The sequence below is a fragment of the Leuciscus leuciscus genome (genome assembly GCF_965113295.1).
Source record: "Leuciscus leuciscus genome assembly, chromosome: 25".
Lineage (NCBI taxonomy): Eukaryota > Metazoa > Chordata > Actinopteri > Cypriniformes > Leuciscidae > Leuciscus > Leuciscus leuciscus.
The window spans coordinates 5,372,941-5,392,172 of NC_138724.1; the positions used below are offsets into that span (position 1 = coordinate 5,372,941).

At 38.1% G+C, this 19,232-nt stretch overlaps 1 protein-coding gene and 1 long non-coding RNA gene across 3 annotated transcripts; both read left to right on the top strand.

The window, feature by feature from the left end:
• The first annotated feature begins 7,767 nt into the window (after positions 1-7,767).
• LOC309490923 lies at positions 7,768-9,156 on the top strand. The gene is made up of 3 exons (XR_014202880.1): positions 7,768-7,859; positions 8,618-8,713; positions 8,799-9,156. It is a non-coding gene; the product is annotated as an uncharacterized lncRNA (long non-coding RNA).
• A 167-nt stretch (positions 9,157-9,323) lies between these two features.
• LOC309491004 (uncharacterized protein) lies at positions 9,324-17,761 on the top strand. 2 transcript variants are annotated; one of them, XM_082160369.1, is made up of 12 exons: positions 9,324-9,417; positions 9,492-9,724; positions 9,818-9,996; positions 10,096-10,186; positions 10,686-11,019; positions 11,122-11,239; positions 15,163-15,254; positions 15,350-15,467; positions 15,705-15,809; positions 16,080-16,265; positions 16,493-16,669; positions 16,874-17,761. In XM_082160369.1, exons 5-12 carry the CDS (start codon positions 10,807-10,809, stop codon positions 17,089-17,091), a joined length of 1,227 nt encoding a protein of 408 aa, XP_082016495.1. In that variant the 5' UTR covers positions 9,324-9,417; positions 9,492-9,724; positions 9,818-9,996; positions 10,096-10,186; positions 10,686-10,806; the 3' UTR covers positions 17,092-17,761. The 2 variants fall into 2 exon arrangements, with proteins under 2 accessions (XP_082016495.1, XP_082016496.1); XM_082160370.1 differs by lacking the exons at positions 9,324-9,417; positions 9,492-9,724; positions 9,818-9,996; positions 10,096-10,186 and having other exon boundaries at positions 10,889-11,019; positions 11,133-11,239.
• Positions 17,762-19,232: the final 1,471 nt, after the last annotated feature.

The following is a 19,232-nucleotide window of genomic DNA, read 5'->3' on the forward strand; positions in this document are numbered from 1 at the left end:
GTGACTTTAGTTTACAGTAATGTGTATGTGTCTTGCTTTTTGTATAGGGTTTGCCAACCCCTCTACAGTGCAGTAAAATACATAGTGTACGAGGAGAACTTGTTGGACCTATTTAAAAAGTGTCCGGCGTGTGCGCAGACCTGCACTGTAAACAAATTCGTGATTGGAACCTTTGTGTCAATCACACAGGTAATTCCAACACACCTTTAAAAATACACACATACATATACACATTATTTTATATATATATAATCAAAACAGATGATAATGTGTAATATTATTGCACAGATATGTTCTCACTGTGTCCGCAAAACCCAGTGGAGCAGCCAGCCGTTCATCATATCCCAGCTGGCAATCTGCATTTGTCAGCAGCAGTAGCTTTCACTGGGACATCATACATCCAAGTTCACAAGGTCTGTTTTTAGTCTTGCTATGTATAAATCTCATGGGTCATAGTTCTGAAATGCTACTTGTGCAGTCAGTAATGTTTTTTTGTTTTTTTTTTAAGGTTCTCTCAGCTCTGCGCCTTGAATGTATATGTCCGAGGACATTTTTTAACCATCAAAAGGCTTTCCTCGTACCATCCATTTTGTGGCACTGGAGGTCTGAGCAAAAGGCACTTGTGGAACATGCAAAGCTGTCTGGAAAGGCCATAGTTCTGGGAGGTGATATGAGAGCTGATTCACCAGGTTTGAAGTCAATAAGACCCTAAAATTAAAAATTTCAAAATAAGATTTTAGATCCAAAGGCTGCTGGCGATAACACGTGATAAAACTTTTAACAAACACATTTTTTATGTAATTTTTTTTTTCTTCTTTTCTAAAGGACATTGTGCAAAGTATGGCAGCTACACAATGATGAGCTTGGATGACAACAGGGTGGTGGACATTCAGTTGGTGCAGGTAAATAACAAAAACCCCTTTTTTTTGGACCCTTCCACTCTCCAGCGGGACAGATTTAATGTGTTGAAGGACTAACAAAATTATTTTATTCTTTCAGAGTAATGAGGTAGGTTCAAGCCCTCGGATGGAACTGGAAGGGTTTTTGAGAAGCATCAACTTCTTAGAATCTGAAGGTATGAAGATTGGTGCACTTGTCACTGATCGCCATCCTTCGATTCAGAAGTACCTCAGGGAGCAGCGACCGGACATCCAACATTATTTTGACACTTGGCATGTATCGAAAGGTTTGTACTTTTCAACGTGGATCAATATCACAATATGTAATATTAATACCTTTGGTTTTATAAATAAGATTGTTGGGCTATTTAGCTGTCAAAGTTTAAATCACAACTGGCTAGTGCGCACTTACATTATGCATTATGTCAGTAGGTGGATTCAACCACATGAGCGTTTCCACTATGAAAACAAAATGTTGCATGAAAGGGGAAGTTGAATTTCTTGCTCTGAGCTAATTTTACATGTTATCTGTATTAATTGCCCAAGGTCTTGCCAAGAAAATAGATGCTCTTGGGAAAGAACGAGCTTGTGGAGAAGTTCTTTCCTGGAGAAAGAGTGTGGTGAATCACCTCTACTGGTGCGGAGTCTCTTCAACGACCGGAGAAGAAGCTGTGGCAAAGTGGAGGTCAATTGCAAATCATGTGCAAAATGTCCATCATCACAGCAGTGAGTTATTTCCTGTGTGTGCCCATCTACCACTTGAGGAGCGAGCATGGCTGAAACCTAGTAAGTAGCTTAACGTAGCAGTAATTTTGTGTATTATGTATTTTACAGGAACACTCCGACTTTTTGGGACTTTAGCTTATTCACAGTATCCCCCAGAGTTAGATAAGTCCATACATACCTTTTTCATTTCTGTGCGTTCTGTAAGTGTTATTTGACGCACCCACCGCTAGCCTAGCTTAGCACAAAGACTGGATGTAAATGGATAGTGTTAGCATAGTAATCCCAATAAGTGACAAAATAATGCAAACATTTTCCTATTTACATGTTGTGATCTGTATGTAAATAGGAAAATGTTTGCATTATTTTGTCACTTATTGGGATTAGTATGCTACCTTATCCATTTACATCCAGTCTTTGTGCTAAGCTAGGCTAGCGGTGGGTGCGTCAAATAACACTTACAGAACGCACAGAAATGAAAAAGGTATGTATGGACTTATCTAACTCTGGGGGATACTGTGAATAAGCTAAAGTCCCAAAAAGTCGGAGTGTTCCTTTAAAATACATACAAAGCGAAACACACATACAGTACTAATTTATGAAGTGTGAGTATTAGGAGTGTAACAGTGCACAAAATTATAGTTCGCTATGTACCTTGGTTTTAGATTAGATTTTGAAGCTAAAACAACATTCTGTCCTTTTCTGTTAAACTCTCATTCAGGCACTAAAGCTTGTGAAAAATTTTGTGATCTCATGCTGCAAGGTCGTCTCTTGAAGGACATCACAAAATTGAGCCCTCACCACCAGACGTCTTCAATTGAAGGCTTTCATAGCCTGATACTGAAATTTGCCCCAAAGAATGTGGTATTTCCATTTTTAGGAATGTTGAGCAGGTAAGACAACTGGGCTTCCATTTTATTTAAAGGGGTGGTAAAGTATGATTTCACTTTTCTAACTGTAGTTAGTGTGTAATGTTGCTGTTTGAGCATAAACAACATCTGCAAAGTTACAATGCTCAAAGTTCAAAGCAAAGGAAGATATTTGCTTTAAAAGAAAAGGACAACAAAAAACGGCTGGTTAGGGTTCACACACACACACACACACACACACACACACTCTGGGGATATCAGAAATTTATTTTACATCTTGTGAAAATGGTATTTTACCACCCCTTTAAAAAATATATGATTTATTTATTTTTTAAAATTGGTTCTACTATAATAACAATAGTTCACCTGAAACATAGTGTAGTGTGTGGGTGACGTAGATGTCACTCATTGGTTGTCAAATCAGGAAACGCGTATTTAAGTAGGCTGCGCCTGTGTTGTGATGCGATCGGTTGTAACATCCGCTCTATTGTCATTCCGGCTCGACGTGCTGCAGGGAAAAGACTGGGAGGTAGCACGCAAATCAGTTGGACCACTTGATACAGGAGCAGATAGGTTGGAGTTGGCTGGTTGTTTATTCAGCATTCTGTGGCGTGGGTCGTTTAGTGGCGTTTGTGCACCAGCTGCAGTTCACCTAGGTTGGGCATGACGTGCTGCAATATTTGGCAGTAGTGTGAGCGGCCCGGCCAGCGCTGTTGTCTCGCTCGGATTTTTTTGATTTTCTTTTCTTTTGTTTCCAGTTAATCTGTTTTGTGTTGTCTGTCCACGAAGTGCAATGGTGAATTGATGTGTAGTTTTTCCTTTTTCTTGTCTTAATGATACTTTGTTTGGTTGTTGTTGTATGTGTCTGTGACTTAAGTTGATCTATTAATTATTTTGTTTCTTTGTAAAGACTAAAAGGAGTTATTCTCCTGTGTTTGTAGATTGATTAGCGTGATTTCTTTATATATCTGATTTTGATGATATTATTGGGGATGCTGGATTTTTGGGCTGTGTAAGTCCAACTAACTGTTCCATCTTGACCCTATTTTTGTTTTGTATTAGCCTACACTGCTAGTGGTGTAAAATTGTTTATTGTATTTGTATTTATTTCTTTTTTGTATTTCCATACAGGAGCTGAGGGCCACTTACGTGGGTGTCCTGGGGCTGTGGTAGTGGGGTCTCCCGTTCACTTGAGAGTGCTTTATTTCACTGGTGTGGTGAGGTGTGAGTATGGAGTGAGCTTTTCTTTTTGCTTTCTTTGTAGGCCACTTCCAGCTGGGGGTGCCCAGAGTAGATGTCCTCCAGCCCTGTATGGTTATGTCAATGAATGTGTTTTTCTTTTTTTCTTTTCTTTGGTAATTTACCGTTGCCGTTATTGACATCTCAACTTTTTGATTTATTTCCTTGTCAATTATTGTGTGTCTGTTGAATTAGTATTGTCTAATGCTCCGTTGAGGGGTGGTTTTATACTGTGACTGAGACTTGTAATAAAGTATCTTTTTGTAGAACCCATGACTCTGCCCAGTTACTGGCTGATAACGAACCTGTGTGTTCTGAGTAGATAAAAGCCGGTGGCTTGTAATTCATTCTTAGGGTGCAAGTCCCTAGGTGGCGTAGTCGACAACCAAAAATTATATTAAAAATCATTTCTTTAGGTTAGGCTGACTCCCTTGTTGGTAACCGTTCGGTCACAATAGCATTTAAAATGCCACAATTTTTCACACAGAGAACTGGGAAATATATCCAGTGTTTGGCTGCAAGAATGTGAGACCGAAAGCACAGAGAATGACATTTATCAGTAATGGCATTCTCTTTGCATTCTGTCTAACAGGCTAATCAGTATGTACAGTTGTTGATATTGCGTCAAACTTTTATCTAAAAAATATCCCCTTTTTTTGTGACATGTAGATTACTCCTTGCCGCTCTTCACTACAATGAGAATGCAGATCGGAAACCAGCATGCAACGAGAGTGGTGACGTGTCAGTTCGAGTCAGATGGCCAAAGTTTAAGAAGGGTGAATACAGCATTTTCAGCATGAAAACAGCACCTACATACAGTAAGTTGTTTACTTTAAGTTGTTTACTCTTTAAAAAGAGGGATGGGTATCGACCATATGGAAGTTAGTTTCCTTCCACCACTAAATAAATGTGATTTATTTACTTACCTTTTTATTCTCACAATTCTGACTTTTTGCAAGATAAAACCAGAGATTAAAAAAAAGGTAATTGCGACTTCACAATTCTGACTTTTTTTTATTTATTATTTATTTAAAAAATAAATTTAAAATTTCACAAAATCGATTATATTGCTGCTTGTTTTACCAGGATGTGATTGTAAATATAATTTTGCACTGTTACATCAAAATTAATTTTACCATTTTAGATTATGTGGACACCCTGCTGAAGATGCTGTTTGAAGAAGTCATTCCCAACCCTGGCCCATACCAGGAACACATGAGTGAACTGAAGGTCCCTGACACTCTGTGTGCTGCCTTCGAAAGGCCCGACATGCAGGAAGCTGCAGCAAGACGTTGGTCCCGCTTTTCACAATGCGAGAGTCTGTGAATGAGTTTTTTTTTTTTATTGTACAGTGTGTGACAAAAAAATGCATGTAGTCTAGTGTAAATAGTTATCAAACAAGGCAATAACTCAGAACTATATAGTTCTGCAAAAGAAGTCAAATGAGAAATAAATGGTACAAATCAAGTCTTGGCATTGAAACACTTTATTACAAAGCATGCAACCGAGGCAGTTGGAATCCTTGGTATTGTTCAGAAGGAAATGTATACCTGATTTTTTCAACAATACATGACGGGATAACAACACGGACACTTTTCCCCAGGTAGCCCCAGCACCACCTCACAAATGTCCTGTAGGCAGTGTGACGGTATCGCCTGAAAGTGGAATTGTAGTAAACCTATCAACCAGTTATGATTAACATAACATAACAAAACATAAAACTTTGAGATGTGAAGTTTACATTACAACATATAGAACACTGCCTTTTGCAGAATAATAGTTGTAGCTCAGGTATTTAATATTACTTACTCCTCCTCTGTAAAGTCTTCTTGGTCATAATCACCATAATATTGGAGCATGGATGCATACTCGATTTGCAGAACCCACGGATTGAGACAGACTGCTTCGAACCCAGGATGCTGAGCCATGCATTCAGGTTGGGGGTGAGCTTCAGAACATTTGTCCATAACCTTTAAAATGGTAACGAAAAAGTTTTGTGTCAGTGATAAGTATATAATATAACATCAACTATAATGTTTTGGGTTTTTTCCTTTCTGATGTTTTTATCAAGTTGAATCTATCCTCACACTTTATCTACTGGTTACATCTGTGTGTGTATTTATATATATATATACATATATATATATATATATATATATATACTGTATATCAATATCACATCTGTGTGTGTGTGTGTGTGTGTATATATATATATATATATACACACACATATATATACACACACACAGACATAAATAGTGCATACAGAGTACTGTAGGCGATCCTGCACTTCTGTAACAAACCTGCCTAACCTCCCTACAACAAAGTCTTTCTGGACCAGTGGCCATATTCTTGCAGAAGCCACAGGAACACCTGAAGGACAGTATAAGTGGCAAAACTGTCATTCAACAATATTGAAAACAAATAATAGTCAATTTTGTGGTAACTGTAAAGTCGATGAATGCTGGTTATTGTTATGACAGTTAAGGTAAATAACTAGATTTAGATAAGATAGATAGCCCACCATTCGGACACGTCGAGATGCTCTCGAGGGTGAACTTCACTGATGACTTGACTTGACTCATCTTGGTTCGCGGGAGGCTCATATAAATATGGGCTGATTCCTGCTTGAAAATGTAGCTGCTCGTCCTCGCCCTCGTTGCCGGGCTCCTCAATAAAAAATCCTTCATGGGCATGGGAGGGTACCGGTGGGGAGTCCGGTGGAGAAAAATCCTCCACAACTGACTGTAAACTGGCATTCAAATCTGCCTCCATTTTGTTTGCTACGCCCAACCTCCAACGATCCAATCAATTCCCGAATGACGAAATCAAGCCCCGCCCTACATTTTTTTCTAATTTCAGAAGCCGTTTCACTCGGATATACGTCACAACAAGGAAAAAATGACTATCTCAACTTCCGTTTCATGCCGACTTTAAGCTATGTCATGATCGAGTGTAGGAAGTAGGAACCCATAACCCAGTTACAGATTATTTCCACATTGCATAGTTGACGATTACATAGACAGTATATAAAGACGATTACCGCAATTCACTAGAAATCTAATGAGAGGCGTTTGTAAACCATGTTTTCCGCCAAAATAAAAGCTTGATGCAGTTTGCGTCAAAATAAAAGATCATGTGCTTATCTCTTTCAAGTATAGAAATTGGAACAAACTAATTATGAAAGTTTCTTTTATTTTTTAGTGCATTTGTTTTTTCAAAATATGGCTATTACTGTCATTGGATTAATATTATAACTATTATGTAGTAGGTGTAATGTAAATAGACACTGTAACTAAAAGAGGTTTGAATTTTTCGTTTAATTTGCACACTGAATATGGGTTGGAGCTTTTAATTTTGAACTCTCAAAGTGCTCCAGATTGATGAATTTAACATTAAAATGCACAACATTTTCTCACAGGGGGGCATGCCCCCGGACCCCCCTAGAAGAACCAAGGTCCACCCACCACATTTTTACCAAAAATCCTGTGAGAAACACTGGTATTGCTATGCCATTACAGCTTATAGCTTGTTTTAGGATTCATCACTGTGGAGATCAGTTCAACTGTATTAATTAATAAATGTCACATTTTCACTCGTTCCTATACTCACTTATTACATGGCATTAGTGGTTTTAAGGAATAGGAGTTGGTATACATATAATTAAGGGCGTGCAAAGATGGGTGGTGTTTATGATCATATAGTGGGCCAGTCTGGGCCAAAATGCCCGGGCCGATTTTTTGTCCCAGTCCAGCCCTACTTTGAAATGGCTGCTCAGCAAGACAGAGGGAGAGCAGAAGATGCTATTTTCATTGCAGACATGCTTCTTGCTCAAACCAAAGTGAGTATTTTTTTTTGAGATAGTGATCTTCCAGTATTAATGTAATTAATACTAAATAGTGGGAATTAGAGTGCGAAATTTGAATGAACTGCTCAAGAGTTGGCTGTATTTCAGTGTTATCATACAATGTTCACTTTCTGTCATGCAAGGAAAAGGAAGCGAAGGGCAAAGCAACATCTGCTAAAGGCAGTAAATGTAATGTCCGATGGGTGGAGAGAGATGCTGAAGGACGTCCAATGCTAAAAAGAAGCAGAAGTGGAGAGACACGAAAACGTGCTTCAGCTACAGGTAGTCCATGTCTTCCAGGATTATTTGTGATTACCCACCCAGTCTTTCTTAACTAAGTATAACTGTGCCCATTGTATACAGAATTCAGCTTGCTATTTGTTAGGTAACATAAATATGGTTTTGTGTCACTTTTGAAACATAGACCACTAAACTGCGGGGCTTCCAGTGCACAGCTTTTTCCTTTATTTTTTTCCATGGTAAAACTTTCTGGATTTCTGTTTCCGGTTTTTAATAATTTTCCTTTGAATACTGTATGTTAAACTGTAAAGTAGGAGAGAGGCCGCACTGAAGAAGGCACGCTCCGAAACGCGTCTGTGCAAATAAAAGTATATATGCATAGTGCGGCCTCTCTCCTGCTTTGCGTATTCTAATTATCCAGGCCAGCACTCTTAAAGTTTATAAGTATATGCATTGAGTGAAGCCTGCTCCTATCCTCACTTACTTGTTAAACTGTGCCATCAGAAACACAACGTGGTGGTGGATGTGTTACTTATGTTATTGACTTCACTGTAATGTTAAGTAATTCCAAAGAAATTAAGTGGAAGTGAAGCAATCGGTGTCAGGTTCATGCTGCTAACAGTTCAAGATTATGTTCAGATAATGAGGAAAAAAAAACATATGGAGATTAATGGAATTGTCAGACATGTCAATTAGCCTATTATAGCCTTAAGTCACTAATATTGTACTGAACACTGTATTATATGCTTGTAAGACATAAAAAAAATTGTTATCTCGTTCCTTTCTATCTATCTTTTCAGTTGTTTCCGTTGTTGGCAGTGAGGGAACTACTCCTTTTGAGTCATCCGAGGAGGTTCCCACAGTTACCCAATCAAACTGCTCTCAACACTCATTTGGTATGACAGATGACACCTGACCTTACTGTAAGCAAGTTAGCAATAAGCGTGAAAGGAATGATTATTTCTTATTTCTGTCTTTTAGACAGTGAGATGCAGAAACTGCAGGACATTCTGACCTCAGCAGATGTTGAAGGCATCAGCAAGTATCCTTCGACATCCACATCATGGTGCTTGCGCCAATCTGTAGCCCAAGATGAGTGGCGGAAAGCAAGGGCCTATCACATCAACTGCTTGCTGTCCTGTAATGTGGCTCCAGAAAATAACTGCAGCCACTGCACATCTCCTGCCGTCATTCGCTGCGGAGACTGCATGCCCCAAGAGTGGCTGTGTATGGATTGTGACATACACATACACAAAAAACTCACCCTCCATAACAGGGAGTCCTGCATTGAGGGAATTTACAAGCCCATTGAGCCAACAGTGTGCTGTGTACAAAAAGAGGGCAAATATACACTGGTCAATCAAGTTAGTGTTCTGAACCTTTTCGGCAAAGTGATTAAAAAGTGATTTTATTTTAAAAAATATTTTTTTTTACTTTTATTGTCTTAATTGGACATATTTTAATGCTTTCTCACTAATTATTTAACTTCTCTTTTCAGTATGTTTATTGCCTACAGTGAGACCTGTCCAGTTATGTACTTGCGACCCTACAAACGTCACAGAATCCGCTGGCAGAGCAATCATTTTGGTTTGCATAAATGGTATGAATTATGGTTTATATTTTTATTTATTCTTGTCCCCTTGTGTGTTACAAGGCTCTACTTTTTGATTTTAGGTCGGTATGATTTGCACTTGCCAAACTTGCTGTGCAAATTGTGTCTGGCACATTGGACACCTGACATGAGCGCCCTAATAAGCAGTGGGTATTGGCCGGCATCTGTGAATGCTGACACGCTGTTTTCCATAGATGTCTTCAGATCATTTGAAGAAATGAAAACTGTTGCACCAGGTTTATCGAGACAAGGTTTTTTGCGGATGTTGGAGAGGAGGACCTGTCTCTTTGGAAGGGTGAGATCAGTGTAGATCAAAGTTGCCTCAAGTAGAGATGAGAGAATATTAGTGTAGCTATTTCATTTTACTCTTTACTAATCGAATGTGCAGGCTGGGAAAATACATGGAGACGTATTCCAAAGAAGCTTCATGGAATACACATTCTGCCAGTACCAGTGTGAGAAAATGGCCAGTGTAGAGCACTTCACTTGCCCGGCATGTACACCCAACATGCTTGCTCTTTGTGCAGATGGCAACAGAAAAGCGTACCGGTTTCGGCAGTCAAAAGGGTTAGTTGTTTTACCCTTGTAGTTGTTTTACTTAATGTAAAATTAACAGAACATATAATGTCTGACACTGAACATATATTTTTTTCTTATTCTATCTAGGTCAGAGGAACCCTATTTTGATGGCACCTTCATTGCCAAGGACACAGATGTACACCATTTTGTTGATGAGATCAGGAGTAAAATGAAAAGTGTTAGTAAAATATGTCGTTTTTTGCACCTTTGATTTATATCCAAAATTTGCAATGTGTAATTGTTGTTTTATTAAATAGATGTGTATCCCTAGTTGGTGTAAGCTTATATGATACACTTAGTTTGTTACTAGCACTTTTAGCATGGTGCACTCTTTCAAGCAATCTTGTGTTGAGGTTTAAATTAGATATGGTATTTGTGGTGGCATCCAAAGTGGCTAGTTTAGTCATGTAATAGCAGATCTCTGCAAGAGATAGTGACTATGCATGCAGTTTGTCACCCTGCCTTTCAACTAGTTTGTGTAGCTAGAGTAGAGAAAGTAGAAGATGCATTTCCTGAAGCTCCTCTTTAGTAGTAGTTTGAAAGTAAACCTTTATTGTCACCGATCATTACAAAGATGCCAGTTGGTGTGATGTAACCTGACTCATCTTGGTGGATGAAGTAACTAGTTAGAAAAAATAGCAACTTTCAGTTTTAACCAGAATTATTGTGTCATGCAGACTGCCGGCAAAGGGATCTGTGGAGCCAGTCAGTGAAACGGCCAGAAGAGCTAGCAAACTGGATGAAGAGGGCCTTGAGGTGGTTGTTTGCAGACATGGAGTGCTACTCAAGGCTCTTAACATGTACAGGGGGGAAATATTTGCTTATCCGCTGTACCTGCAGAAGGAGCTCCAAGCAGCCACAAACGGACAGTTCTATTGCACAGATATTGCTTGCAAGTATTGGCCTTACCTTGAGAAGTTGGCAGTCTCCATGTTGGAACTCAGACCTTTACTGCAGATGAGACCATTCCTTTCTGTCATGCATGCCAAGGCTCATTCAACCAAGTGTGAGGTACAGCATATTCTTTATCATACCATTTAAAAAAAAAAAAAAAAATTACTTATATAATACACTGTATATGACTATAATTTATGTGCCATGCTGATTTGTAAGATAATCTGGAGTGGAAAAAATCAGGAAGGTGCTGGCACAACTGCAGGGGAGGAGGTCGAAATGGTCAACAGCTACCTGTCTCGTTGTGCCCTCACAACCAAGTACATGACAAAATCTGGTAATTATTGCTCATTTATATTATCTTAGGAAACCTGTCTTTTATTCTTTTTTTATTTTTATTCTTTTTATTCTAACTGTCTAATACTTTGTACTGAGATTACAAATATTATATAATATAGCAAATATACAGTTGTAAATATTCTAACATACAGCACATTAATAAAACTGCATTACATCTCTCTTAACCCTCTGGAGTCTGAGCGTTTTTTTGGGCCCTGGGGGTGTTCTGACATGCTCTGACATTTGTGCTTTTTTCAGTTGCTTATAAACATATTAATGGCAAAGGTGTAAATTCACTCTATATAGCACAAACAGGACTACAATAATATGTGAGCCACATGTATGTACATGTTTTCATTTTTGAGAGAATAATGTTTATGCGTGGTTATCGAAAAAACTAAAAATTAAAATTTTTGAAATAAGGCCACAAAACACATACTAAATATGTGGCAATAAGACTTTTGACTTATGGATGTCGTCGCCTATAGTTTTTTCTTCAAAATTATGTGAAAATAGTCTTGCTTTATCGTTCACATAAAACCATACATTGATTTAAATTGATGTAAAACAGGTTTTGCTTGGAAAGCCAATATGCGAGGGGGCGTGAACGAGGAGTGGTTTACACCTTAGAATACACCCACTCTGCATAATTAGCCATTCACTCAGGTGTGACACTGACTGAGCCACAATGCAAGGACAAAAGATATATTTAGAAGAAGACTTATATTGACCATTTAAGATTTTGCTTACATCTATCTTGTAAATATGTTTTGCTATTTTATTAAAACGGTTACAATTACAACAATAATTACAATTTCAACAATATTTCAAGTGTACTCTTTCTTTGTAAAAAAAAATGATTATAGGCCCTACATTTTATCTATGTATTCATTAGTTTGAATATAACCAACATTGGAACAGCTAACATCTTAGTTGATGACTTTATTTTTGACAAAAATAGTATTTTATATATAGAAATTGCTAAACAAAAGCTTATTTGATGTGGCAGTATATTCTACAGTAAAAACTGTACCCAAATCTGGTCAACAAAATGTTGTCTTTCATATTTCGTCTGACTGTAACGTTGTTTTCATGAAATATTAGGGCATATTGTTAATTTGCAGTTTAATACGTTGCTTATACAAATAGCCTACATTTTATTTCAACATTCAGTCGATGTTTACTTATCTCAGTATAGCAATACAGTTTGCTAAAACATCATCATTCATTCACACACGTGTCTTTGCCAGCTGTGGTAAACAGCGCGCATTCATGCCGTTTATTCATTCATAAACAGAAACCCACGTGAAGAAATTCACGTGAGAAGGAAAAAACGTACTTGTATTCCTCAGCTCGCTCCTCGATATACCCGCACTTCTGAGGGACATTTTCCATTAGTATTATTCCTCACAGCGCTGCAAGACGGTGTAAACAATGATCTAAATAAACTTGTGTGTTTTCTCGAGCTGATGGGGGCGTTCACAGGATTGCCTCAGCCATTTGCGTTTGAATAGCGCGCGCTCTCCGTGGGCGGGGCCGATTATAACGTAATGAGATGAGATGAGCTCGACTGGAATCGCTCTCTTTTAATACAGATTTCACAAGATGAGAATAATAGTTTTTTTATATAAATTACTTCATTTAAAAGAAGAGAATTCAATCTTCATGCCTGTGTGTCTGTATGTCTGTTTGACTGAGTATTCGCTGAGTTATTGTTAATTTTCGGACGCGTTTCAGAATGGACTTCACTGGCAGAGAGAAGGCAGAACTCGCTTCGTGTTTATTTTTCTTTATTTGGCAAAAAGCACAACACTTTGTTTTTATTGTGAGTATACACAAAAATAATACACATTTAACAGAATCGATTGATGTATGAAACTCCTATGGAAAATCAAAGTCAACAGAGTATTTATGAGTTTCTTTTACACTAATAAAAAAAAAGCGAGCTGGTATCGCCGGCGATACCGTAGACCTCAGGGGGTTAAATAAAAAATCAATTGTCAATGCGTGGATGAACTGCAATACCATGAGCATTAAAGGAACACTCCGACTTTTTGAGACTTTAGCTTATTCACATTATCCCCCAGAGTTAGATAAGTCCATACATACCTTTTTCATTTCTGTGCGTTCTGTAAGTGTTATTTGACGCACCCACCGCTAGCCTAGCTTAGCACAAAGACTGGATGTAAATGGATAGTGTTAGCATAGTAATCCCAATAAGTGACAAAATAATGCAAACATTTTCCTATTTACATGTTGTGATCTGTATAGTCACAGCGTGTACAAAAAACAAGGCTATATGAGACAGAGACCATTTTTAATCGTATAAATACTGGGAACTATATTCTCACTCGGCGTAGGAGCACAGCTAGCGTTACTTGGGCGGAGTGGCTACTTGGGCGGAGTGATCAGCGCAGCACACGAGACGCCCTGTTCTGTTGATGGTTCCGTAAACAAAACAAACGTGACTAACTCGCTAGACGTGACTCATGATCATGGCTGACTTTGAGGAATTGTCAGACTCAGAGGAATTTTACTGTGTATCAAACCAAGATCCCGAACCATATAGGTTTGAGCCAGAATACACAGACGAGGAGTTACAAACTTTGGAAGCTGTAAGACAAGATGTCGAATGTATAAAAAATTATTACAGGAATAGATATATTTGAAATGCAATTTATTACAGCTGACCAAATGTAATCAACAGCATATAATACAGTAATGTTAGATAATTGCATTACAATAGCCTAGAATATGGGGAGAGTAATTGCACAAGGCAAATAGTTTTTGCACAATGAACCCACAGACAGTAACGTTAGCCTACTATTTCACAAACATTTTCTCAAAAAAGAAAACTGCCCATCCCCCTCCAATTCATTAGCAAATTGAATGTTATAACGTTAGTCCTGAGAGTTACATTTAGCGCCGCTCATTTGTTATTGAGCGATACAGTGTGTTCATGACAACACAATAATAACAATAAAGAGGATACACGGAGCCCCTATTCACGTAATAATTTCACTAAGTTTACATTACATTAGCATGGCACTGTTACAGTATGGCTAATGTTAGTCATCTCAAAACATAACGGAACACTTACCGCAGCAACAGGTGATCCAATTTGTCCTGTCTTTATCGATGGGATGGCTGTATCCTTTAGCACATGTTTCATGGTCCGTGTGGCAACTTGCATTTTTTCAAAATAGTCGTCCTCAGTGAAATGTTCTGAGCAAACTAAATACTTCTTGATGGTGTTTACAGGTGTGTTTGGAACGATACCCAGAACAAGTAGCCATCGATTCATCAGGTCAGCGTTTTTGGTTGGAATTCTATGAAATATCATAGTATTACCTGGTCTCCCCTGTTTATTGTCGCAGCTCTTTACAATACAGCGAACACCCATGACTGTAAACTTTAAATTTACTATCTAGTAATTGCTGACTCTATTACTCCAACTCTGAGCGAACTCTCTGCTCCTCACCACAGGGCGTCTCGTGTGCTGCGCTGATCACTCCGCCCAAGTAGCCACTCCGCCCAAGTAACGCTAGCTGTGCTCCTACGCCGAGTGAGAATATAGTTCCCAGTATTTATACGATTAAAAATGGTCTCTGTCTCTTATAGACTTGTTTTTTGTACACGCTGTGACTATACAGATCACAACATGTAAATAGGAAAATGTTTGCATTATTTTGTCACTTATTGGGATTACTATGCTAACACTATCCATTTACATCCAGTCTTTGTGCTAAGCTAGGCTAGCGGTGGGTGCGTCAAATAACACTTACAGAACGCACAGAAATGAAAAAGGTATGTATGGACTTATCTAACTCTGGGGGATAATGTGAATAAGCTAAAGTCTCAAAAAGTCGGAGTGTTCCTTTAATGGTACTTTCCTCCATCACATCATTTTGTTGTTTGAAGCCAGGAATGATATGCTAACTGTCCATGCTATTGGGTGGAACCGACGGAAGTGGGAAGGCCTTCATCTTGCCCTATCCAGCAGATACATCAAGGTATTATGTTATGTCTGAGTTATGTATACTAAGCTTTTCATGATTTTCCTCACTTTTTAAGATAGCAAAGTCAAAAATCTTTTTTTTTACACCAGACTTTGAAAAAGGCTGAGGCTGAGTCTCAGAAACTGGAGGATTTGAGCAGTGAACTGGGGTGTCCTGAGAACATCGTGCATCAGTGGGTACATGATGTCAGACAATGGGCTACTGACGGTACAGTATTTTATGGACATTCTTCAACAACATGTAGTTTACTAATACTGCAATTTTATAAGTGAGAATCTTTGCCATGCATAAGGATTAAGTAAGGGGGCGCTGTCCTGTTTTTGTTTGATATAAACTTGTGGGCTTGTAAACTCCTTTGACACTGTTAACAGTGATTTTGGGCTCTAAATGAACTTGAACTTGCAAGACATAATAATTTACTTGTATTATTGTTGTTGCTTTAAGATTCTGTAGGTACCAGATGTGATGACCAACATAACCTTCAGAAATCAATTGAACAAATGTTTCTTGGTGTTCATCAAAAAAAAGCCAGCCTTTATAATCACACTGGTATGTTGAAAACTCATCTAATATTTGTGTCTTTTTTAATACTTGCAGATGACTTATGTGGATTGTTTTGGTATTATAGTGTTTTTAGGTCCTTAATTTTAAAATGTCTTCCTTTTAATGTTAGGCCTAATATGCCTTTAAAAGTCATTTGATTTTATTACATTTTGATGTATTAATTCTTAAGTCAGTTATAAGTATTTCATGTAACTTTCTGATATCTGTATACACATGCTTGTGCATCATGTTTTCTGTGTTTTAAAAATTTTATAGACAGCAACAAAATTCGACACTTGCGTCGAAGAAAATTGTGGGAAGAGAAGAGAAAACTCCTGCAAACAATCAAGCTCTACAATGAGCAGGTGCCAGATGAGGAGCGCATCGTTGAGGAGAAGGTGGAGAGCGGTTTCTCCGTGGGAGGAGACAGTCTAATATGGCCGTGGGAAGTGCACAGCAGTGGTATGTAGCAATTTCTTCTACATACGTGTGTGTGTGTGTGTGTGTGTGTGTGATATGTTGTATATGCTACTGTAAACATATGCCACATTTTATCTGATTACATTTATATTACATTTTTGCACTCTGTACCAGTATATGGGATGTTCATACACTACTTGGGTTTTGCCTGGTGTTTAGACTGTACAGGTCAAATTTTAATCGAAGGGATGTTATTTGTGTGACTTCAGAATCCAGCAACATCCTCACCAAGAAGAAGATTTTTGATGTGTACATGTCAAAAGTGCGGCTTCAAGAGGAAAAGATCATTGTGATGAGGGAGATGAGACAGCACTGCACCTATCTCAGAGAGCTGTCTGGAAACATAAGGACAGTGATATCAGAAATGTCTTCTGGCAGAAACAGTGGTAAGAGGCTAACTTTTATTACATTCTTGCTGTAATGCTTTTGGGGATCCTATAAAACCCCACTCAATTTGAGATCAAGTGTTACATTATGGATTCCTTGTGGCTGGATCTAAATGGTCTGTAGTTCTTTAGTAAAGTCAGTTAAAGAATAGCTCAACAACAATGGAAGTATTGTCATGCCTCGCTTTTAATTTTTCATTCTAGGCAGTTTAAGTGAAGAGGGTCATCGCGGGCTCCTGTGTCTCCTTCAGAAAAGGCTTGCAGATGTAGAGGAGAAGTTCCAAGTCGTTTGCTCAAGTTACAGCCTGGCTTTAGGACCAAATGCTGCTTCTCTGCTGGAGGATGGGCCCGAGGAGATACCAGAGGACCATGAAGAAGTTGATTTTGAGAGTTCAGATGACAGTGATTTTGAGGCAGTGTAAATGAGTGCTTCTTAAATGGTCGGATGCGTTTAGACTGCGTGCGTGTCAATTATGACTGGACTGCAGGTGTGTTTCAAGGAAAACAAAAAACTTTTTTAAGTGTAATGGATGTCTTATGCAGTGCTTTTATTGTGGACTATTGTTACCTCAGTTCACAAAGAGCAGGTCGATTTTTAAGTTTCACCTCTGATGTTTCATGGACTATTTCTACAGTCAACTGTGGTGCTAGAGCTTGCGAATGACAACAGCCTCTTGCAGTGGTGACTTTCCCAAGCTTTGCCCATCTCATCTTGTCAACATAATGACCTTTACTGTACAAAAATGTTACACTTACATTAATGTAATTGTTTGTTTTATTCACAGTGATTGTGGATACTTTTGGAATGAACCATTTACTGTACATGTCACTACATTAAATACTTTCCAGAAATGTCTGATCAATACCCATAGTTGAGTCTTAAGTGTAGTATTTCCTGTTGTTATTACTGCTGTTATCTTGCCAACAAAAGGAACTAATTTACCATGGCATTACTTAAGGTAACTATAAAACTGTGTTGTACATGCATGCAAACTAGTTCATGCTGAGCTGTTGTTTTGATTTTCTCTGTCTTCTTGAAAATAAGATATTCAATTACTGATTTTTTCATTTGTATCTTAACATTGTATGCCAGTTGTACTGGTACCTATATTACACAGGGTGTGTAATCGCACAAAATAAAATTTTCACATGCTAATAGTCAAGTAGGTATACAGTTATGTGTTGTATAAATTAATTAGTAAATTATAGTCAAGTCAAGTCAAGTTTATTTGTATAGCACTTTTCACAATACAGATTGTATCAAAGCAGCTTCACAGTATTAAATTAAAATAATACAACAAAGTTTGTTTCAAGAAGAATTTATTGATTGATAAAATTAGATAAAATATCCCCAACTGAGCAAGCCAAAGGCAACAGTGGCAAGGAACCGAAAAACTTCATCAAGTGACCTAATGGTGTCCTAAAACTCCATCAGGTGACCTAATGGAGAAAAAAAACCTTGGGAGAACCCAGGCTCAGTCGGGGGCCAGTTCTCCTCTGGCATTTATGAGCTAGAGGCCGGATTGTAGTTTGATCTGTAGGATTATATGAATGCCTGGCTGATGAGATGCGACTTTAATCTAGTTTTAAACTGGGAGAGCGAGTCTGAGCAACGAACAGTATCAGGAAGACTATTCCAGAGTTTTGGAGCCAAATGTGCAAATGCTCTCCCTCCTTTGGTGGTTCTGGATATCCTAGGTATGACCAAAAGCCTTGAATTTAGTGATCTTAAAGAGCGCGATGGATTATAGGGCGATAGAAGATCCGTTAAATAGACTGGAGCTAAGCCGTTTAGGGCTTTATAAGTCAGTAGCAATACCTTGTAATTAATACGGAACTTTATAGGTAACCAATGCAGTGATGATAAAATCGGTGTTATATGATCATATTTTCTTGATCTCGTAAGAACTCTAGCGGCGGCATTTTGGACTAACTGTAGCTTGTTTATTGAGGATGCAGGACAACCAGCTAATAAAGCATTACAGTAATCCAGTCTCGAGGTCATGAATGCATGAACTAACTTTTCTGCATCAGAAACTGATAGCATATTACGTAGCTTAGCAATGTTTCTAAGGTGGAAAAAGGCTGTTTTTGTAACATATGAAATATGATTTTCAAAAGACAGGTTGCAATCGAGTATAACACCCAGGTCTTTTACTGTAGAGCAGTGGTTCCCAACCTTTTTTTGTCTGAGACCCCCTTTTTCCCAAGAAAATATTTAAGGGCCCCCCTTCACATTTAATGATATTTTCGCTCTTGTAAGCTTGCAGCAAGGATGACAAAATATGTTGTTTTCAAACAAACGGTATGTTTACTATAAACAGATATGTTTATGCACAAATAATAGCCTATAATATTGAAAATACAATAACAAAAACATTAGTAGGCCCTTTGTAATTTAAAAATGTAAGCCTAGGAGTAGCCTATAAATTTGCCCTATTTTAAATGCTATAACAAAAATATCAGTATTCACACTTGTGTGTAGGTAAAAAAAGAATGAATATAGGCTATTACTAAATGACTTCTGTCTGGGGCCTCAATACTTGCATGTTATTTGTGAGGC